This window comes from Lemur catta, chromosome 26 (assembly GCF_020740605.2).
Source record: "Lemur catta isolate mLemCat1 chromosome 26, mLemCat1.pri, whole genome shotgun sequence".
Lineage (NCBI taxonomy): Eukaryota > Metazoa > Chordata > Mammalia > Primates > Lemuridae > Lemur > Lemur catta.
The window spans coordinates 4,174,260-4,198,720 of NC_059153.1; the positions used below are offsets into that span (position 1 = coordinate 4,174,260).

At 36.4% G+C, this 24,461-nt stretch overlaps 1 protein-coding gene across 1 annotated transcript in view; it reads right to left on the reverse strand.

Moving 5' to 3' along the window:
• ZGRF1 (zinc finger GRF-type containing 1) overlaps positions 1–24,461 on the reverse strand; it is a 44,083-nt gene that overhangs the window by 1,550 nt on the left and 18,072 nt on the right. Inside the window, exons 10-26 of the mRNA XM_045537494.1 lie at positions 23,540–23,725; positions 21,345–21,495; positions 18,670–19,322; positions 17,808–17,946; positions 17,140–17,324; positions 15,807–16,003; positions 14,020–14,159; positions 13,035–13,178; positions 11,819–11,933; positions 10,518–10,780; positions 9,678–9,837; positions 6,526–6,603; positions 6,176–6,323; positions 4,930–5,057; positions 3,516–3,639; positions 1,347–1,523; positions 1,076–1,210 (exon numbers count right to left, since the gene is read on the reverse strand). Of these exons, the coding sequence (XP_045393450.1) occupies positions 1,076–1,210; positions 1,347–1,523; positions 3,516–3,639; positions 4,930–5,057; positions 6,176–6,323; positions 6,526–6,603; positions 9,678–9,837; positions 10,518–10,780; positions 11,819–11,933; positions 13,035–13,178; positions 14,020–14,159; positions 15,807–16,003; positions 17,140–17,324; positions 17,808–17,946; positions 18,670–19,322; positions 21,345–21,495; positions 23,540–23,725 (3,123 nt within the window). The remainder of the gene's footprint in view (positions 1–1,075; positions 1,211–1,346; positions 1,524–3,515; positions 3,640–4,929; positions 5,058–6,175; positions 6,324–6,525; positions 6,604–9,677; positions 9,838–10,517; positions 10,781–11,818; positions 11,934–13,034; positions 13,179–14,019; positions 14,160–15,806; positions 16,004–17,139; positions 17,325–17,807; positions 17,947–18,669; positions 19,323–21,344; positions 21,496–23,539; positions 23,726–24,461) is intronic.

The following is a 24,461-nucleotide window of genomic DNA, read 5'->3' on the forward strand; positions in this document are numbered from 1 at the left end:
ACAGTGGCTCATGCCTGTAATCTTAGCACTCTGGGAGGCCGAGGCGGGAGGATCATTTGAGCTCAGGAGTTCGAGACCAGGCTGAGCAAGAGTGAGACCCCTGTCTCTACTAAAAATAGAAAGAAATTAGCCAAACAACTAAAAATAGAAAAAATTAGCTGGGCATGGTGGCGCATGCCTGTAGTCCTAGCTACCTGGGAGGCTGAGGCAGGAGGATCGCTTGAGCCCAAGTGTTTGAGGTTGCTGTGAGCGAGGCTGATGCCACAACACTCTAGCCCAGGGAAGAGAGTGAGACTCTGTCTCAAAAAAAAAACCAAAATAATAATAATAATTAGGAGCTAATTGACAGGCACACACAAGCATGAAGAGATGTAAAGGTGTTGGAAATCAAGAAGCAGGGAAGGGTGAAAACTTACCTACCAAGTTCTAGGAACACGCTTCAGATGATACACTAAGAGCCCCAACTTAAGCATTATAAAAGGTATCCATGTAACAAAAACATTTGTACCCCCTTAATATTTTGAAATTTAAAAAATATTATTTGCAAAAAAAACAAGCGATGGCTTATCTGTTGCTGGGAATTCATTTGGAAATGCTAATTTGAAGGTGATAAATAAACTAATGATGAAACAGATGAAAAAACAGTAAAAGAAAAAAGAAAAATCTAGTTAGAAGTATTTGGCTCAGTGTACATTAATATCTGGTTATCTATCCTTGATTTCCTGACAAACTGTAATAATAATGAAAGAACATTTTGGAAAACAGAGATTCAATCCCATCTGTCCCAAAACACAAAGCATACACCATATTTTCTTCCCTCTAATTTGTTTATTTGCATTTTCATTCCAACAGCTGTAAACTAAATTTCATTAAACCTTGTTAGGTTTACATTTAATTATACAGAAAAAAAGCCAGACCAGAAACACATCAGAATGTTTCTTTTTTGATACATTCATTACGGCACCAAAAGTTTTTCAAGCACCAAACCAAACTGCTCCAAATGTAATATCAAACGTTGTAATATATAAATTGCAATACTTAATATATGACAAATGCTGTAATATGTAATACAAACCTTATACATCTGGGATTTGTATAATGTTATCACCCCAATCATGGAGCCTGCTATTCCACTTGCAATCAGTGATTGAATCAGCTTGAGTGTAAACGCAGCTTCTGCCATATTATGAAAGCTGTTATCTCTTTCAATCTGGAGTAGGAAACAGATCCTAAATTACATTTCCCAGAAAGGCTACAGAAAGCCCAAGTAAAATCATACAAACAACAATAAAATTAAACCGGGAAGCTAAACCATGCTGACTCCCATCAACGTCAGTGTCGGTTACCTGCTCCAGTCCTCTGACATTATAAAAGCACAGCGTTGGCAGCCACTCCAACAAAGGGCTCCTCTCTGTTTCTGAAACGCCATTCCTGAGGCTTCCGTCATAAAACAGATCATTAGCGACAGCACTGATGACAGGGTGACAACGGTACTGAGTTCGCAAGAGAATTGGCTTGTGTCCCTAAGAAATTTAAATGCAGAAAAGCAAGAAGTTAAAACCTAACTTTTTTTTCTTCTCTAAGGACAGAAAAATGATATTTTTAAAAGTAAAATACTGCTGTACTATGGGCTTAGGAGAAGAATTACAACCACGACAGAACAGACTACAGGCTTTCATAATCTATCTGGAGTTGGCTTACCACTAACTTCAAAAGAAATATTTTTCAAAATTAGAAAGTGTTGTTGATAATTCATGTGTTAACTTTCCTCCTGAGTAAAAGCGATTTTTCATTCTGAATCTTCCAAGCAGTTTCAGATTTGGTTCACGTATAAAATCCAAGTCCCATCTGCTGTACGGCTCTTCTGGAAAATGTTCTTTGTCGAAAGTTCTGTGGTATTGTTAGGATACTTTGAATAGCTACCAGGTATTCCCATAATAATACATACACAATTAAATGCAGGATTAACAACCACATGGACAAAGAATCTTCTATGACGAAAAATATGTAAGAAAAATAGCCAATCTGCGTACTCTTTGGGGAATAAATTTGTCTAAGTTTTTACATAAGTCTAAGTCAGTTGGCTTCCATGAAACCCCTGACAAACTGTGTCAAGTATAAAAATGCCGAAAGAAAAAAAGGCTCAAAGGATCATTATTTATAACTGGAAACAACTAAATATTTAATGTTCGAGAAATGACTAGGTTATGGTATAGCCACACCATATCATATTTAGTGATTAAACATATTTATGAGAATAGTGATGATTACAAAACATGATAAAAAATAACAAGGGGAGATGATTTACTATTATGCAAAGTTAAACAAAGGGAAGCAGGATAGAAATTATATTTATGGTATGGGTTCAACTACGTAGAAATTAAAAAGACAGCGACAGGCAGTAATTGCTAAGTGGGTATGGGGTTTACTGAGGGGATGAAAATGTTCTGGAACCAGACAAAGACAGTGGTCGCAGAGCATTGTAAGTGTACTAAACGTCACTGAACTCGTCACTTTAAAATGGCTAGTTTTCTGTTAGGTGAATGCTAAGGTATTAATGTGTCCCCCAAAGCTCACATGTTGGAAACTTAATCTTTGGTCCAACAGTGTTGAGAGGTGGGACTTTTAAGAGGTGACTGGGCCACGAGGATTCTGCCCTCATGGGTGGGTTAATGCTATTCTCCGAAAAGGATGAGTTTGGCCCTTCACCCCCCCCCCCCACTCTCTTGCTTTCTCACCTGCCACTGCGGGGTCACTAAGCACAAAGGCCCTCGCCAGATGAGGGCCCTGTGACCTTGTACTTCCCGGCCTCCAGAACCGTAAGAAATAAAGCTCTATTCCTTATAAATTACCTAGTCTCGGGTGTTTTGTTATAGCAACACAAAATGGGCTAAGACAGTGAATTCCATCTCAAATTAAAAATATATTAATATTTTTTTTAAATGTCAAGTGTTAACTGCTCTACTAAAGTACAGAAGGGTAAAGATTCTTTTCATAAAGGGGCACTTAAATTATAGGGTTCTACTTATCTTTAAGATGAGTACTTTCTAAATAATTCCAATTAAAAATTATCTTTTTTTTTTTTTTTTTGAGACAGAGTCTCGCTCTATTGCCCAGGCTAGAGTGCCGTGGCGTCAGCCTGGCTCACAGCAACCTCCAACTCCTGGGCTCAAGCGATCCTCCTGCCTCAGCCTCCTGAGTAGCTGGGACTACAGGCATGCACCACTGTGCCCGGCTAATTTTTTCTACATATATTTTTAGCTGTCTAGATCATTTCTTTCTATTTTTAGTAGAGACGGGATCTAGCTCTTGCTCAGGCTGGTCTTGAACTCCTGACCTCGAGCAATCCTCCCGCCTCGGCCTCCCAGAGTGTTAGGATTACAGGCGTGAGCCACCACACCCGGCCCAATTATAAATTATCTTAAGGCAGGGACTAGGCCTTCTAATATTTTCATTCTCTTATCAACCTGCACACACAGTATGTCATGAATAAATGATAATGCAGCAGTATGTACCATTAAGCAAAGTCGATCAAAGAGAGTTTGCTCCAATCCGTTTCCATGAGCTGCATCCGAGCCCTGAATGGTGGGAGGCAGCTGTTTGGGATCCCCAACAAGGATCAGCTTTTCACACTCAAACCTAAAAACAGAATTTGAAAAATTCATCTAAGCAATGAAAAAAGAGTGCATGAACATCATTTATTGCAGTTTTCCAAAATATATTTAAAAATTCAAATCCCATGAAATGTCCTGAGAACTAACAAGGCTCAATAATGCCAGGAAGTATATTAACGGCTTTGAAACATTATGCAGTAAAGAATCTTTTACATAATTTAATGTTTTCCACAGAAAGCCTATTAATTGTCCCTTGCCTCTGCATGGAATTCACATTTCACGCAACATATCTGGGACATACTGATTTTTCGAATCCATAAGCTCTCAGAATTACAAGCTTGCATAGAACTCATTTGGCTTAAACCCTTGTTTTAGAGGTGAAGTAAATTAGGCTCTCAGGGGTTAAATCCAAGTTTTGTAGACAAACCTGTATCTAAATTTCAACTCTATTATAATTTATGGACATAGCAAGTTATTTAGTCTCTCCATGTTTCAGTATTCTTAGTTACCTGGAGGTAATTATACCTTGCATAGCTGTGGTAAGAATTAAATGAAATATGTAATGGTTTTAGTATACAGTAGGTGCTCAACAAGTGTTACTCCTCTACCCTCTGCTGCTCTTCCACCCCTGGCTCCTGAGTAGGGTGATGAACTCATCCTAAAAACTGAAAGCCCCATGATCCAGGAACCTTCCAAGTCCCACGCAAGCCATGACAGCTGGTGTCCTGCTTCCTCATTAACTGGGGACAGAGTAAGGACTAGAACTCAGGCCTGTTGAGTCCTAGTCTAGTCCTCTTTCCACTACCTTTAAAAGCACAATGTTTCAGTTGGCTGCAACAGCTTATGAGATTTCATGGTCTTCCAATTTTAGGAGACAAGTTTTTGTTTTCAACTTGTGTTTCTTTATATACTTTACATCCTTTCATAATCTAAAAATTGTTTTCAAAACCTAAACATGAATTGTGTCAAGGTAAGGAAACTGAAGGACATTCTTCAGTGGAGTTAGGTTCTCAAACTATAACCAAAGAGCAACCTTTAATCTAGCTGAGAAACTTGCAAGGTTCCAGGAGAATCCCAGCACTAGAGCTATCAATGCTTTAGGGATTATGTCACCCAGATGCCTAACCTGTGACCTAACAAAATTTTGATACATTAACTGGCCCCCCCAATTTCTCTGTGTATACTTATTAAAAGTAAGTTTACTACTTGAATTACTAAGAATTTTCACAAAAGTTTGGAAAGGGTCTGACCAGACGAAATGTCTGAAATAACTGTGGCCTCTGAATGCCCTCGGGAAAAGAATCTTCTAGATTACCTTGCAATGGGAAGGAGAGAGGCCGGTTCGGTTATTTGACTACATTCATCCAACACAACTACAGGAAATTTGAGATCATTCATGCACGGGAATGGGCAGGCTGCACAGGTAATGCCAACTACTCGAACCTTTATGACAACAAAAATGTTATTAATGAACAACGATTAATAGAAAATGAGAGAATGTTTCTACCAAAGAACTTGTAGGCTAAAGTCAGAAAGCAAGCTAGTCCTAATTTAAATCCTGGCAACTGAAAATCGCAGATCACTTTACCTCCACATTTTTATTATTCCTACACATAATACAAAATGGAAATCACCAAATTACAGACTGCTTAAGCCACCGGCCCATTAAGAATAAATAAGAGGCACACTTTGATGTTCAGAAGGAAGGTACTGCGATATCAAGAATTTTTCAAAACCAAGGATGAGACTCATATTTTATCTTCTAAATGTGGTTAAATAAAGATAACATGCATTATACAAACACAGGCCAAAGTTCTTCACAAAGATTACACTGAATATGCTAATGAACTATCCTTTCTTAACCTTGGAGCATACTTTTTTAAATTTATTTAAGAAGGTAAAGATGGCTAAAGCTGAACAGTAAATTAAAGTGTACTTGTAGCCTATAAGTATATTTGAATTTTACAAGTTAAATATTATGTCAGAATGCCAGGCTGGAGTGCAGTGGTCTGATCATAGCTCACAGCAACCTCAAACTCCTGGGTTCTGGTGATCCTTCCACCTCAGCCTCCTCAGTAACTGGGACTACAGGTGTGCACCAACATACCTGGCCAACTCTTCTATTTTTTTTTTTTTTTTTTTAGTAGAGATGGGGTCTTGCTATGTTGCTCAGGCTAGTCTCAAAGCAATCCTCTCGCCTTGGCCTCTGGGATTATAGGTGTGTACCAACACGCCCAGCCTATGAATCTTCTAACTGAATGCGGTCATTGGCCTCGTAGTCCACTAGCTACATACACATGTGCCCGTGTGTGTGGGCAGACATGATACGGGCAGAAGCTTTAAAAGTATTTGTGTGGTCTGGCCTGCCTTCTTGCACTTCCAGCATCTGTCAGGAGAAGATCATCCTGCCATAGCAACTGTTCTCAGAATGAGAGACCTGACCCATAGTCTCAAGCCAAGCCACACTAGTTGACCCGCAGATGTTGTATGCAAAGGAAATGTTCTTCCACTGACAGAAATAAGAGGCTCTGAATATTGCACAGAAACAGACAAACTCTCACCTGCTTCAGCAGGGTTCTGTTGGTTCCCAGTTTATGCTGCTCGATGCTTTTTCTCACATAGACTCTTTCCACAGGAGTCAGGTCTTCTCTCATGAGCGCATGCAGTTCTCTCAGTTGTTCACTTTCATTTTCTGAGCCAGCATGTAAGCTAAAGAAAGAACCACCTTTTAAAAACCCCTTTATTCCATTTTTCAGAACATCACAAAAAATCAAAATACAGATTTTCTAAGAGAAAGAAAGATAAGGCTTTCTCTGCTCTTCTTCAAAAACCAGATATAAGGTAAGAGTTATATAAAATTGCCATACTTCTCTTTGACCATTCTGTGACTTTTGGAATGAAGCATTCTTACCTGTAAGGTAAAATTGGCTTGGCAATCTTCCTAATACTCCCAACTCGGACAAACTTTTCAAATCCTAGACTGAGAAGCCTTTAAAGAGAACAATATAAAATAGATTCTGATTATGTAAAAAATAGACTAGAAAACAAAGTTTCACACATTTGTTATTAAAAGTAACTTTGTATAATAGTATGTTTTCATTAAAATAATGGGAAATGCCTAAACTCAAATAAAGGAAATACAATGTAGTTGAAAGATTTTTTTTTACATATGATGCATTTTCTAGAGAATTTTAAAGTATGTATTATTTTATGTTGAAGGCTCATTAAATGTTTGTAACATACCAGTGTTAGTATTTATCACAAATAAAATTGCCTCTAAAGACATAATAATATGGAACGCAATAGCTACCATATATTTAGCATCGAGATTTGTTAGGAAGAGCTCTTTCTCTTTACATTTATTACCTTGTTTACTACTTATTGCAGCTCTGCGTGACATCTCCTCTTAGAGATGAGGACGCTGAAGCTCAGAGGTAAGGTGTCTTTGCTGAGCCAACAAGCTAAGAAGTGGAGTCAGCCAGGCAAGCCTGTCTACATGCAAAGGCTGTGATTACTCCTCTACCGCATCACCCCCCAGTTAGGGCTTTTTGAGGAAGGACCCTTCAGCTACCCTCCCCTCTTACATATCTTACAGCTTTGGCTCTACGCTGGGAACAGAGTTGGAGCTCAGTGAATACTCAATCCTCCGAAACATCTTCTACCACCTCAAAATGGGAATTTAAAGAGCTGGAGGACTAAACTATAGCTCTCCAAACGTAATTTTCCAAAATATTCATAAAATAATTTCTTTAGTGTTGATGCATGAATAGATTTCAATTTTTATGTTTTTCACAGGCTTTATCTTGGAGAATAGTTGGCTGCTTTATAGCCTGCAATACTAGTTTAGATTTTTTCTTTCTTTTTTTTTTTTTTTTGAGACAAAGTCTTGCTTTGTCGCCCAGGCTAGAGTGAGTGCCATGGCGTCAGCCTCGCTCACAGCAACCTCAAACTCGTGGGCTCAAGCGATCCTCCTGCCTCAGCCTCCCGAGTAGCTGGGACTACAGGCATGCACCACTATGCCTGGCTAATTTTTTCTATATATATATTTTTAGTTGGCCAGATAATTTCTTTCTATTTTTAGTAGAGACGGGGTCTCACTCTTGCTCAGGCTAGTCTCGAACTCGTGACCTCGAGCGATCCACCCGCCTTGGCCTCCCAGAGTGCTAGGATTACAGGCATGAACCACCGCGCCCGGCCCCGTTGAGATTTTTTCAATGCAAATTTGTGTTGAATCTATAATAATAAAGGGTGCAGTATCCTTATAGTATTGCTATTTGCCCACACTTTCATTTCTTCTCAAGAAGCTATTCTACCCTGTCCATGCCAAGTACAAGTCTGTTCAAGTGCACAACGAAAATGTTATGCCAGTATGAAGAAATGCATGAGTGACCACAAACAATTGAGGCTTAGATCCTAATTATAGATTCACATTTCTCAGGTCCTTATCAGAGGTTTAAACATTAACGAATCTCTTTTAAAGGTTTCCTGTAACTTCTACTATTCAGTACTCACCTTCCCTCTTCATTCTAACTTCTTGAATTTTTTTTTTAATTCTCAACAGTCTACAGTTAAATTTTCATCTCTGGCTGAGCAATCTAAAGTTCTTTCCTGTTTAGTCCCATGTAACTGCACATCGTCTTGAATCAAAAAGTGTTCTTCTCAGCCATTCTTTTAAATTACTCGTTAAGAGTGCACACTGGCAGAACCTTTCTGAAGGGCAGTTTTGCAAAGTATGTTAAAAGCTTAAAAATGTTTATATCTTTTATTCTAGGCTTAGGACTTTTTCCAAAGGAAAGAATCAGAAATGGGGACAAAGATTTATGATTAAGGATATTTGTCATAATGTAATTTATAATGGCAAAAATTTGGGAAGAACTTACTGATCAAAAATTGCTTAAAGTATGGTATAAGCAAATCATTGAATATAAGAGAGTTATGAAAAATTGTTTTCTAGAGAAATAACCTTTAAATTAAAAAAGCAAGACACGAAACAATATATACTGTTGAATCTGTTTGGAAAACAAAATGTATATTAAAAAATCTGTAAGGAAATATAATAAAATATCTGTATAGTCCGCATATTTTCTACCATAAGCATTAACTTGTGTGATTATAAATGTTAATTTTTAAAAAGCCTGATAAGTAATTTATTTCTCCTAATCAAACTTTGTCATTTATGTTGTAATTCAGATCATTAAACAATGGAATATTGGTAAAATATTACAGTATTTTCTTTGTATCTTTAATAAAGTCTTATACAATCCCCCAAATTTTATACCTGCAGAACAGATTGTTATTGCCTTCTTTGGATCCTTTTTATTGAAGTCAAAAATACAATTTACTTAAATTGTTCCGCTATTTTACTACTGTGTGTTCATACAGGCAGATGAACAAGGAGACTAACCTCTAACCATTGGTTCTGGGAGTCCATGTTAGCCTGCTTCTAAGGTAATGGACTCAAGACTGCTGGGTGACAGACAAAGGACTTGTACTCATGACACAGGGGCAGCATGAGCATCAACACATCTGCATTGGTTTCCCCGGCTCCCAGGCAGATGCCTGCAAATGCAGTGGGTTGGGATGTAGGACAGCAACACTGGAGTTCAGGATCCACTGTTTTTATAACAAGTAGCAAGCAAGCCTGCTCTGTCCTAGCGGGAGATGTTACCTCATCAATCAAAGGTGGTTGTTGCAAACACAACCCTGAGAAGTGTCTTGGGTAAGAGTGGTCCGGGGTCTTGCATCTTTGGCATCCCTCAGGGCCAATGGCAGATTGCCTCCCCCAACAATACATCTTTAGCCCCACACGTAAGTGCCTGAACTTGAATTTTTACATGAATATCATTGTACCAAAATTGTCAGGTTTGGCATTTGATTTTGTCCTACTTGTAAACTAATTAGTTAGCCTGTTACTATTTCATAGATTCTGACTCCTGTCTGAGAAAAAGGCCTTCATTCTTGGCATACCCAGCCAAAATGGGTATGCCCATGGACATGTAGGGCCCGTGTTGCCTCAGCAATAACCTAAAGCACTAGCTACTTCAATACGCTTGTCACACCTACCCAAGAAGTACTCTGTCCACAGCTACATTAGTGGAAGAAGAAATCAGAAGTTTCCATGGCCTTGTGTTTCCAACTGTGGGAGCCGCACTCTTTTCAAACAGCTGTACAAAGAACAAAATCACCACTGCCAGCAGATAACTCTTGCCTGCTCCAAAAACACCTAATTATTTTAAAATAAGGGGGAAAAAATAAAACCAACACCACAAATAAATTTCTGAAAGCACAAGAAATATTTCATCCATCTCTCTCTCTTTTTCCTTCATTTAATTAATAATTTCTTCAAAAAAAAACATTGAGTGCTCACTATGTACTAAGCACATGGGATGCATAGATAAATAACCAAAATACCTCCACTTTTAATGAGAAGGAGGGCAGGACATTAAAAGAAGTTCCTGTTACGAATCTCTTTGCTGTTTTAGAGTCAAGATCAAGAGAGAGTAAGGAAAGAATGAGATTGGGAGAGGAATGAAGGTTTGGAATAGCTGCTGTGAAGGACAGAAGAGGGAGCCGACTAGGAATTAATAAAAGGTTCTGCTGGTCAGAGTTGAAGGCCACTGTAGCACAGTAACGTGTAAACATCTAGATCAAATCTGGACACACTGTAGGTGTATAAGGCTACTCGCTTATCAGATAAGCTGCCAATTCTCCCAGATAGCGTGATCAGTACTCTCCCATCTAACAGTTTACCAAAGTGAGTTCAGGTAAAAAAAAAAAAAAAAATCTACTTATAGTTATTCTTCAACCTTGTTTGAATAGAAAATTATAAAGGAGCAGACTGAGTGACAAAACCTTGCATTTAATCCCGTATTGATTAGAACAGTTTTCTGTCTTGCTTCTTACCGTGTATGATCGTGATGGGGAGGGTGTGGATCTGCAGCCCCTTCCCTTCCTCGGCACCTTCCCGGGATGCCATCATTTGAGCTATCTGCACTAGAGCCGCAGCCTGATCCTCGTTTAACTTATGCTCCTGAATGAACTCACTAGCTAACTGCAACGTTGGCCCCAGGCTGAGCAGTTCAAATTTTGTGTTGATATTTGTGAAGGCTGGCGGGATAAATTTTCTCTGACTGACTCTTTTGTTGCTAAATGCACTTGGCGAAGACCTAATAAAAAGGCGGCAAACAAAATAAAAAAAGAATTAGGGGCTTTTGAAACAGGTGAGTAGATGTCTTCATCACTTAGCCATCACTTTGTAAGCGTCACAGAGAACAGTTTTTTAATAATAACAAACCATAAATGGATACATATCCCAATTTGGAGGAGGGTAAAAAAGAACTTTTGTTGAATACCTACTATGTGCTGGCACTATTCTAAGCATTTTACATATCACTTGATCAAATCTTCGCAACAACACTAGGAAGTAGTTAGCTAATTATCCCAAATAGGGATACAAAAATATAAATATTTTTCACAAAAACCACACCATTAACAAGTGGTTGGACTGACTTTAAAGCCCATGCTCTATTATATAAACCTGGCTTAGATAATAAAGGTAGCCTCTATTTCAGGTAAAATACATGAATTGGTTTTATTTCCATTTCTGTAAAGACTGAATTCTTTTCAAATTGGATAAATAACATAATGGAATCACATTTTTTACCTAGGACTTTATTGTGGTGAGAAAAATAAACCACAGATAGATAATAATATTCCAAATTGAAAATTTGACTTTTTATATTACTTTAATGCATTAATATAACATCACTTCCAATTTTTTTAAAAAGGGACTTGGTGCTTGAAAAACTGAAAATGAGATGTGGGTGATATCAAGAATAAAATCAGTATCGATACAGGATTCAAGCTGTAAAATGATTCCTTTAAATGTTAAATAATTTGTGGCATACAAATATAAAATACAGATGAATAAAAAATAAAATAAACACTCAAATAATCCTTAAGACATTACCCCTTAACAAAGGGAAAAAATTTGTAGTAACATTAGCTCAAACCATAACAAATAGATAGATGAAAAATCATGCATAGTCCTTTCTCTTTTTAACTACTGACAGTAATTTCATAGTCTGAAAGATTATTAAAATTTTATTGGCAACATTTATGTAATATACTTCTATGGCGTTTTCATATTCACTTTTAGTTACCATTTTTTAACACCCACGACTCAAATGTAAATAATGACTTACATTGTTAACAGGTACTGTGCTAGAGGTAGAGTAGCAGGATTAAAGTAGTCCTGAATGTTTTTCAAAGTAGTCAGCTCTGTGCTAGCATTACAGACCAACAATGCATGGACCACTACTGTAGAGAGGATGCAGAAGATAAACATTTGACGTAAACAAAATGGACCACAACAAAACTCTGTATTAAATGTCCATATAGAGTTCAGCTGTGGAATTAACCACATGACATAAAATAATCCCTTAAGTACCTGCAGAGGTCCCAAACTCTTACCCATTAAGTTACTATGCTAGCTGTTCATTCCCTCTGTATGTGGGTACCCATAAATCGCATAACTTATATCATATCTGGACTTCTATACATCAGCAAATGAACAAGAACACCTGTTTTGGGTCAGAGCGTAGTGGCACTGCTTGACAGCCAGCAGTTCCCTTAATCAACGCACCACTTGTGCTATACAGTATTGTTTGTGTGATTTTTAAACACTTTCTTGCATTTCTTCCTCAATTATTTTATAGAAACATATGGAAAACAGAAGACTAAAATGCTGCTATTGGTGAAAAACAACTGCAACAAATACGAAAATGCCCATTTGACAAGTGATAAATGTTTACTTAATTAGGCTCTTATCAGACTTAAGCTAGTTGTCCAGGTTTACTCAGCTATGAAAGAAAAGATCAAAAATTACAAACTATATGAAACACTAAAGATGTGTCATTAAATGCTGTATCTTTAATCAGTAATGGACCAAATTCAACCATCAGAAATAATTCCAGAGATTGAAATGTGTAGAGAAGTCTACAGATTCGTAAAACTAGACAGAAATTCAGGCTTACTAAAGGTTACCTTATTAAAAGAAAACTAAGACTGGTAGCCTGTCTTATCAGGAATTTTTCAAGACAGATGATAAGACACAAAAATCATACCCTCCTGCTCAACTCCTTGCAAATACGCCAAGACCTTCTCAATATAAAAATAAATCATTTATTAAATGTATCTTCAAATAAATCAACAGAATTAGAACTTGATGTAAGAAATTATTTATATATTCAACTTTCATACATATTTTTAGGAACACATTGGACATGATAGTAGGAACTAGAGGTGGGTACTTTTTGTTGGCTTTAATCAAACAATCCCACACACAGTTAGCATTCCTGCCCACGGTATACCCTATCATTCTTTTTAAATATGAATTAAGATAAGCATAGTCATACTTACTGTTAATGGGCCAGTTAGAAGGGAAATAGCCTTTCAAAGGCAGTAGCTCCACCTCATTGAGAGAGGATGGTCCAAAGAAAGCACTGCATGCAATGAAAGTATCCAGTTCAAAATCTAGGGTTTTTGAAACCACCCAAAGATCATCTGAAAAGACAAACATTCTTCCCAGCTTTATTGAGGTGTGATTGACAAAAAAAAAATTATATATATTTAAGGTGTCCAACAGGTTATATACTTTGGTATAAGTATTCCCTGTGTAATGATTCCCACAATCACACTAACTCTAGCCCAGGCAACACAGCAAGACTCTGTCTCAAAAAAAAAAAAAAATGTTGAATGCAGGGATCAAAATTGTAAATACACTGAGTTATGAGAGACAACTAGATGAGTTAGTCTATGGGGTTAATTTGTATTAAATTTAGATTGTTATAAAGGAACTAGATTTTGCTTTGGTTTGTGGATTCACAAATGCTTATTACAGTATTTTAAATAACTAAATAAAGCAAGTTGTGTGAAGACCCATAACTAAGAATAGGTCATGAAACCAAAGATAATGATTTAGTGTACCTACAGGCCTTTTAAAAAAAAACTCTATTTTTAAATGATTTTATTTCCAAATATACAAAATTTGGGATTCAGTATTGTCAAATTGTGCAGACACTGAAAAAATTATCAACAAACTCGTGGAGTATTATAGTTGAATCAATCAATATACTTTATTTATACGATGCCAAGAGCTTAGTGTGACTTTTTAAACAAAATTAAACATTTTTGGTATCCTTTTAATAAAGCTTAAAGAAAAGCCCTAAAGTTTTAAAATATGCTTTTCAGAAATGGTCTAATTTATCACATGATAATTTATAATATGTAGTACTATTAAACCATACTTTAAAAATTCCCTTTAATATAAAGGATTTAGGGAGCTGTATGTACTGAAGAGATAAGGCGAGACTGAACTACCGACAACATGATTAGATGAACTTACTTTTACCATAAATTGCAGAACTTTCCTTCCGACTCAGCTTAAGATAAAGTTTGGTTTTTGGTTCATTATAAAACTCAGGATCAACAGTAGTAAACTTCTTTAGTTTGCCATACTGTCTTCTCTGAAAATCGAATCCTTTTCTAAAAAAGGAATAAAAAATAAAAATTAATTTTATTAGTGAGGTACAAAATTTTTAAAAATCTTTAAAATACAGTATGAAAAGGAAAGAATCAGCATTGTGTATGTTTATATACTTTCATACATGTACATAAAATATATTAAATATATTCCATCAAAGGAAGAAAATAACCCTCACAGAATTGTCACTAGTTTTAAGAAATTGAGATCGAAAAAGATTCTAAAAAATACTACTCTCTACCATTCTACTCTATACCTCTGTGAGATCTACTTTTTTAGCTCCTTCATTTTCATTTTTTTTTCAATTTTTTATTGATATACAATAGTTGTACATATTTTGGGGGTGCATGTGATATTTTGATACCTTTATACAATGTGTAATGATCAAATCAGGGTAACTGAACTATCACTTCATTTATCTTTTCTTTGTGTTGGGAACATTATAAAACTTCTCTTTTGGTTATTTTGAAATATACAATAAATTACTGTTAACTATGATTTCCTACTGTACTATTGAATATTATAATATAATTCATTTCTTGTGTCTTTTTTTTTTTAACCCCTTAACCAATTTCTCTTCATCCTCCTCTCTCCCCTTCCCTTCCCAGCCTCTGGTAAGCACCACCTTACTCTCTACCTCTTTTTTAGCTCCCACATTGGAATGGGAACATGTGGTACTTGTCTTTCTGTGCCTGGCTAAAGTTAATGACCTCCCGGTCCATCCACGGTGCTGCAAATGACAGGATTTCATTCTTTTTGACAGCTGAGTAATAGTCCTCTGTGTGTGTGTGTGTGTGTGTGTGTGTGTGTGTGTGTGTGTGTGCCTCCATCCCACACTTTCTTCATCCATTCATCTGTTGATGGACACTTAGCTTGATTCCATATCTTGCCTACTGTGAATAGTGCTACAATAAACATGGCAGTACAGGTATCTCTTTGACATGTGGAACAAATATATTCAATATATCTTTTCCTTTGGATATATACCTAGCAGTGGGATGGATTCCTGGATCATATGGTAGTTCTATTTTCAGTTTTTTGAGAAACCTCATTTTCTACAACTGTAAAATAGGTATAATAATTTACCCTCATTATCTCCACATTTTACAGGTTATTATTATGATTAAATGAAATAACACCTGCAAAGTACTTAGAAGAGTGCCTAGCATACATAAGCAACCAATCAATCTTATTATTAAATTACTGTCCAAATGGTCATTATATTTAATTATTGAGTAATTTCACTTTTATAAAAGATATTTCTAAAAAGTAGTATTCTATTATCCTATAAGCTTTGTAGTTCAGGCTTGTGAATGATCGCCTACCTATCATCCTGCACTGCTAAAAATTATTCCTGTAGCTTGTTCAACAGGGCTTCCCTTAGGATTATGAAGAATAGCCCTGACTGAACATAAAAATGGATAGAAAAATAGCATCCTGCCAGTTATCCTTATATGGCTCATACTGCTTGATGTTTAGAGGGAGCCAAAATAACTTTAAAAACTTATTACCACTTTATAGTTATAGGAATGGAGGTACTCTATCTTTTAGACACTTTTCTTATCTTAATATCTTTTAAAACTGGTAATAATTCTGAAGGTTGCTCTCTGACATAATTGTAGGCACTTACTTGGTATCATAAAACATACCTCACCAAAAGCTGGCATTCCTCATAGAGTGGTATCTTTTGACTTCTTAAGTACAAGCCAATACTCTTAATATCACTTAAAACCATGCTAGGGAGACATTCTTCTTGTGTTAAATATCCTGGAGTTGCTTCCTCAAGCCATTTAAAAAATTTACATTGATCAGCTTTGGGTCCATCACATGTATAAAAGAGACGACCCTAAGCAGGGGGAAAAAAATACTAAAACTTAATGAGAAAATGTTTTTTTTTCCTATTAGTTTTGCATTATGTTTGTCAAGGTTTTTATAAAGACTGCTTGGCATTAATGTACTCTAGTAAATCAGTCACTATACAATTTAATTTTACTATTAACTTAAATAACAAATTAAAATTTAAAACCACCTATTTTTCCATTTACTTTCTTGTTATCAAAAGATTACATTATTCTAAAAATAAAAGCTTACTTGAAAATTTAACAATAAATTTAAAATTGTTTTTCTGATTAAAAATGTTCACTATGGACAACTTGAAAGCTGCCCAGAAACAACTAACATTTTATACATTTCTTTCCATCCTGTTTTTCTCACACACATAAGTATATATAAACATACACACCACGACAGACACATGTATATAGTGTTTTTTTAAAACAAAACTCAGATAACAATACATTTTCTGCTCTGTAACCTAACCATTATACCCAACCACATAGTATGAGCATGAAACTGTATCATCAAATTATCTTAAAAAGAAAACAAAGAAGGATCTTTAGTGGCTGTATAATATTGCAATTTATAGTTATACTATTATTTACGAATTCTGCTTTTGACAACTAAATTTAAATCCAAATTTACACACTTAACTAATGATGAAGTGCGATATGCAAGCAGTGGAGGTTTAAAATTGTATTATCATGAGTGAAAGCACAGTCATATAATGAGTACAAGCCATCAATCAACATGCGTTTTACTCACCTGACTTCCGCAATGATCCGTCATCAGCCATGTAAATTAAGTCAGTACGCTTATCTACTCCTCTGGCCTTATCTGTTACTCGGACTGGGGATTACAGTAGTATATAAAATTTTCTTTTTATGTATTGCTCTCTGTCTACTACTAGGCAGTAAGTTCCTAAGCAACTCAAAGGTTAATCTTAACTCATATTTTTGTTTCCTGGAACACAGATCATTCTTCCAATAAAACTTACTGACAGCTTACTATATGTTAGTGAACTAATACCTCAGATAGAAGACTTAATCAAGACTCACTCTTCAAGCTTGTCACAGAGCAATAGGTACCTAAACTTTTTATTGGGCAAGTACTGGTGGGTGAGGCAAGGGAAAGCAAGAACAATACCTTGTTTGGACCTTCCTTTTTAACCATGACAAGTTTTGCAGGCTGATTATGATGGCAGGATGGTACATTTTTTTCCGTATTTTTCAGTTTCTCTCCTTTCAGTGATGTATAAAATGACATGTCAACTCTAGAAAGAGCTTTGTGCAACCTTTGTGCCAATCCAAACAGCAATATATTTAGATGTTCTACCAAAAAAAGATAGATACAGCTGAAAATTAAACACAAAATAATCTCATGTTTATACCACCTATGTGCTATTTTTTAGCTAAATTTGAAAATAGTCTTTTAACAGAGTCAACTGTAACACAATACTAATAACCATTTTTTAAAAAGCAAGTTTTGTCCTTGTACCTTTAAACAATCAGACCTAATCATGCATCATATTTAAACTTTTCCACGTACTTTAACAAGGTCATTTGTAACACTTCTAGTTAAAAAATAAAAATAAAAAACTATAACTGGATAATACTATCACTTCCCACTTTTAAAACTCAATTTTGATCTGAAATTAGAATAAAAGTTACTATCAAAGACTAAACATGGAAAATAATAAATCTCAAATGGAGAATTTAGTATGAAAATTCACAATATATCATATTTTTTCACAACTCTACTACTTGAATTAAGCAGCAATCAATCATAATAAAGTAAAAATATAACAGTCATACCTATGAGACAAGATGTAAAAATCTGCTTATAATGAGCAGGAGAGTGAAAAACAGCTGGTATGTGAATTTGCCTTTGGGGAAGATAAGCAGATTTTATTTTTTCCCCACTTGGGAAGCACAGCTCAGAGCAATTTATCTCCTGAAATGTAATAATTCAAGTTATTTAATGTTCTAACAACTCCAGAAAAATACTGTTTACTAATGAGTAAATTATTTTTCATAGATATATTTAAGAAAATATATGAATTTTTCTTTTGATTTCTAAAATCCTTGAAAATTATTTTCTAATTTTAATCTGCAGAACCAGGTATAGCAAGAATAGCTTTGCATTGCACTTTTAACCCTAAATAAGACTAACTTTGCTTGTCTGCCCCTTAATAAGTTTTTAAATATTTTTTTAAGTAGGAAAAACTGAACTGATGTCAATGGATCATTATGTATCTTTACTTCTGGTTATGACTATAAGAATCATTCACAACCAATGTATAATAAAATGTACCTTTATTCTAATAATGAATTCAACAGCAAAACTCAGCCGATAGTCAAAAATATGAGCAATTGTCATTTAACAATAGCAGAAGTGGTGGTGGAAACAGAAATAGGAGCTATCATTTATTAAGCACCTATTATGTGCCAGACTCTGCACCAGATACTTTGAAATATATCATTTAATTTAATGTTCACAATTACTAGGAAAGATTTTAGTCAAAGGAGATGACCTGACTGTAGCTTGAATTCTGGATCAAAAAAAGCCATCTGCTCCAAAAACAAAATTGCTCCTATACAATTTTGGTAATCCTTTGGTTGAAATTCAGACAATAACTATTGGGGAAAATGTACCAGGAGACTGGTACGTCCTCACCTGTAAATCCTTTACACTGTAGGTGCAGCAAGCAGGCCCTCCTAACACATTTTGCATTTCTTCATTCTTGGAAGTCTGCTTTAAATTCAGAGAAAGTGCTCTCTTCCTGGAAACCAAATCTTGACTGCTATAATCCTGCTGCTGCTGGTAAAGCATGCCTTTTATCATCTGCATTTGCACAGAGTCCAGAGGGCTTTCACGGACAGCATCAGTCCGCCTTTCACCTGTGCTGCTAAAACGCAGTGCAGAACCAGCCTCAGCAAAGAAGCCATCAGTTACTTCCTTATCAGCTCTGTCTGGAGCAGTCAACTTGCACTGGGATGTGTTTTGATATTTCAGCCACTTGCTTTGAGTAGATACATTACCGAGAAGTGACACATCCCCTCGAGTCACTTCCCCCAATTCTTCAGAGAAAGAAGTTTCACTTTGGTCCTCAGGCCCAAAGCTGAAAAACGGAACTGCGGACTCTTCCCACAAGTTGAACGTGGGGGAAGCAGAAGACTCTTGCGTGTGACAGTGGAACACACGTGCACAAGAATCTAAGTCAGGCAGCCCAGGAGTAGGTGGCAAAGCAGGAAGTGGAACTTGGCTTCTACTTACTAATGAAAGCCTTTGAAGGTTCCCATTCTCCAGCGAACTGGATTTTTTCATTCCTGAAACAAAAACAGAATGCTGATTAAATTAAAATGTGCCACCAGTCATCATCCAGGCTTTAGAAAACAGTGGGTATCTATACAAAAGCAAAAAGTAGCAACTTGCCCTGAAAACAAAAATCACATAATTTTATTTCCTTTAAAAATAATTAACTGTTTTAACCTCAAAAAATAAAGATTTCAGAAACTCAATTCCCAAACTCTGAAACTTTTTTGACATTGATAAACTTGTCCTTCTTTTTCTTTTCCTCCTTAGCTAAGGATTTTTTTCCCCCTAATTACCGTATTATGTTCGTATAGCGCTGAAGTTTTCAAAGCCAACCAAAAAATGCATCATTCTCATTTCACGAATGAGATTACAGAAGCCTAAAGGTAACATGGCTACCAACTGCCAGAGTCAGGATGAGAACCCAGACTAGTTTTTGATTATCTACTTTATGTTCCTTTTCCAGAGACTAAAGTTCTTGGTTCATTTCTATGATGCTGACTGTAATTTCCTTTATATATTTATTACACTCACATTCTCCTTCAGGGTAAAGAAGATTTTAGCTTTATTTTGATCTAGTAGTATGTGACAAGAGTACAATTCTGGCAAATTCATGGCAGATTTTATCTGAAAGAGTTTTATAATTCCTTCTGTCAGCAGCTTTAGTAATAGACACATCCCTAAAAATATAAGAAGCAATAAATATTTGTTGAACACATAAATGCAAATACTGCAGGGAAACCATACAAGCTTAAAGTTTTTATCTGACAATGCTATGGACTCCTATTTTATAATAATGTACCTTCCTGACAGTTTCTATTTTGTTGGAAATAAACGCTGGAGATTACTTGAAAAGTAGTAGAGTGGTAGGTGAGCCGATGAATATTCTTTCATAAAGTGCTATATTGTAATTCTAACAAGTCAATCAAGCAACACTGACAGAAAAGTTAAAACTCCATTAAAGAAATAAAAGATTCATAGCATAACTGTGAAAATCATCCATTATTCAATTGCCGCTTCACTCGTTTTAAAATACTCCTACCTTGTTGCCTTCTAACAACCAAACCCACTAAACCTTCTCCAGCCCAACTACCAATTCACATTACAAAATTTTTCTTTTTTATATCATCCATCCACAACCAAAAAAATCACCTACAACTTCACCCCTCATCCAACATAACTCTAGAATCAGGGGAAGATATATTGATGAGATTATAAGAAAAGAGAGAGGAAAAGAATAGTTAGTGGGAGGAATCCTATGGAATAGTATTATACTTATTAAGAAGTAGGAAATGGCTGGGTGTGGTGGCTCATGCCTGGAATCCTTGAGGTCAGGAGCTCAAGACCAGACTGAGCAAGAGTGAGACCCTGTCGCTACTAAAACTAGAAAAAATTAGCCAGGCGTGGTGGCATGTGCCTATAGTCCCAGCTACTTATGAGGCTGAGGCAGGAGGATCACTTGAGCCCAGGAGTTGCAGGGTGCAGCGAGCTATGAAGATGCCACTGCACTCTAGCCGGTGTGACAGAGCAAGATGCTATCTCACGAAATAACTTATAGTGAAAGGTCAAAATGTATAAAAACACAGAGTCCTGAGAGTGCAATGGGGGTAGCAGCAGTTGAAGAGTTTCCTGATATTGCCAGGATCCCACAACAAAAAAAGGGGAAATGAAGAGGTTATGCTAAGGTCAAGCAATAATATTGATGAGACATTCACAATGAGTCATTCCCCTGGGACAGGAAAGGACTATAGAGGGGTCAGGCTCTGGACTTATAGCTGTGAGATGCAGTGACAATGATGGAAGGCACTCTCAGGAGGAGAAATAAGAAGGAATTAGAGAGCTAGAAGGGAGTATTATACTTAGAACAGCAACCCATAATATTATACAGGAGGTTAAAAGAAGCGGCATGGGAAGGCTTCAAGGGGGATGACACTGAATCTGGTCCTGAGATATACTTAGTTTAATAACAATCTCTCAAATATAAAGTTTCATCTTACATGGACAGACAGATATTAGAGCAATATGGTAACAACTACCCTCCAAGTTGAGAAAGTGAAGATCATCAGGTGACGTTCTTGCTTTCAGGGACTTCTCAGAGAATTCTAGTAAGAAATCTTCATTTCTTGAGTTCAAAGGAAACGTAGAAACAGGGCTCAACGCAGAGATCCTTTGTTCTGGTGGTGTCAACTATCCAGAAAGAGGAAACAAAGCCACCAATCAAAATATTCTTATTGCATGTTTTCTCTATAGTTTGAAGGAATTCTAGTAATCTATATTATAAAAATAACGATTTCAAGCACATTTTGTAGAGCTATGGCAGGGGAAAGAATTATAAAACTTCTTCCATAAAGGATAGAATAGGATAAACTCACTAAAACCAAGAAGAACAGAAAGTGAAATACAGAACACAAAACCTTTTGGATTTATTTGAAATGGGTCAGATTCTGATTTGGACTGATCTGGCCTTTAAGGATTTGGTTCTCAAGATCAACTGCCATTTTTATTGGGCTCAGGCTAAATCAGACCTCATGCTTGTAGCTACTAAGGTCTAAATTCCTGCAGACTCAAGGACTGAACAGTTTTCTCTTATGTCCTCAGGTCTGGGCTTTATCTAAAACCCTCTGAGGAACTGTACATTTATTTGTTTATTGTCTGTCTCCCTTCAACAGAATGTAAATTCTGTGAGGGCAGGATTTTGCCCAGGAATTTGAGGTTGCAGCGAGCTATGATGACACCACTGCACTGCAGCCTGGGCGACAGAGTGCGACCCTGTCTCAAGAAAAGAATGAAAAGGTAAGTAAACATCAGGGAAGATATTTTGCAAAGCATACAACTGACAGTGAGTATATATCCAAAACATATAAAGAATTCCAACAAATTTTTAAAAAGATAAACACATCAATTAAAAAATAAGGGACAAACCTGAACAGATACTTCATCAAAAAGGATAGAGATGGCCAATAAGCAAACAAAAAGGTCCCAATCTTATTGTCAGGCAGGAAAATGCAAATTAAAACCACAGTAAAATACCACTACATACCCACCAAAATAGCTAATATTGGAAAAAAAAAAAAACTGTCAGCATCAAATGTTGATGAGGATGTAGAGTGATGGGGATTTTCATACCTCCCTGATAGAAATGTAAATTATAAGAACCACTTTGGAAACCAGTTTGGCATTACCTACTAAAAGTAAACATATGCATATCCAGTGACTCAACAATCCTACTCCTAGGTAGTACAACCAGCAGAAGCGTGTCATATGTGTATGTACATGTTCATGACAGTGCATGAATGTTCACAGCAGCATTATCTGCAATAATCCTCAAAGACAAACAACCCAAACGACTGAAGAATGCATAAATGGGGGCGTATTCATATAATGGAACACAATACTAGCAATGAAAACGAATAAACTAGAGCCACAAGCAAGAACACGGGTGAATTTCAAAATTGTGATGTTGAACAAAAGCAGTCAGACACAAAGAATACACCAGTATATGATTCTATTTATTTAAAGTTTCAAAAGCAAAACTAATATATGGCTTTTTAAGTCAGGACAGTGGTTACCTTTGGAAAGAATGGAAGCGGAGTGATTGGGAAGGGGCAGACAGGAAGCTTCTGGGATACTAGCAACGCTCTGTTCCTTTAGGTGGGAGGTCACATGGGTATGTTCACTTTGTGGTAATTATTGAGCTGCACACTTATGATGTGTGTGCTTATTTTGTAGGTACATTATGCTTTAAAAAAAAGTAAAAATGTTTAAAAATCTCTTTAAATCTCTTTGACAAAACTATTTCACATACATGCCTACCATTCTCACTATACGACCTTTATTTTCATCCCCATGGATTTGCCTTTGGCAGCAACAAGAGAAACTCAATGTCATGCTTGAAGAGAGATGGGAAATATTAGAAGAAAAAAAAATTTACTAGCTGCTAAACAGACGAGTGTTTTCTACGTGTAGTCTACCTATGTGTTCTTGTTGAGAACCCTCAGTCCTCTCTGACATGAAAAGTAGTCTGTTAGACTCGTGATCCTAAAAAGGCAGTAAATCTTCCACATAAAACATTCTTATCTTATTTAGTTTGAGTTATTATGCTTCTTGTCAATTTGCTGTACTCCTTTTTGACTTATAACTGTACAAAGACTTGACCATGCTATCTTTACAAAATCTGGCACAGACATAAAGGAAATGATTTGGCGAAATACAAGTATAAACATATTTTTACCTGCAAGAAGTCAACCTGCAGACATGTGCTAGGCAGCTTTGGTGTGAAGGAACAAGTGTCTGTCACGAAGTTCTCATACGCAGTGCCGTCGGGAAACTGCCTGCCTTTTAGCTGTGCGCTGTGACCCCTGACCATCACACCGCTAGTGGCTGACCCTCTCACCTGGTGCCCTTGAAACTCAACAGGCTACAGGTAAATTATTAAAAATAAGAACTGCATAAGTAGATACCGACATATGTATCCATTCACAATGTCTATACAAAGAATATAATACATAATTCAGCTTTTTAATCATGTTACTTAAAGTAAATAATTACCAGGGGACTAATGCTGAAAACCAGGAAATATTCCTATTATCCCAAAACGTATATTAAGAGTAATTTAAACTGTATCAATTTATCTATATTCAACATTAAAAAGTATTTTTTTAATTATAAGCATAAATAATAAGCATAATAATAATGACTAAGCCAGACTTAGTTTGCTCCTTTCTCTGTTTCCACCACATATGACACAACTATATATCACATACGATACTGTCACTACAGACTTGTAACTTCATACACCAATGAAGTTTCTCCTCCCCTATATCCTAATAGTACTTACTGGAAGCTCCTTGAGGGCAGAGCCCTTTGGGCTTTATCTAAGTATCATGTATATTTAACACAGTGCTTGGCATTCGGGAAGCAATCAGTAAACACATGATAACAGAAAGGGAGGAAAGACAAGGAATGCAGGAAGCGTTTTTCTCTGCTTAAGGGTTTTGTGGACTATCAGGCAAACTGCAAGATGGATGGTGGGCTCTCTGCTTCCTAGGAGAAGATCCCATATCCTACTGCTCTGAGAGCAAGGGCCTAAGAGTACAATTCCAACACAAACCACCCTCAGAGCGAGGTTTCACCCCGCAGAGACGGGGCTTGCT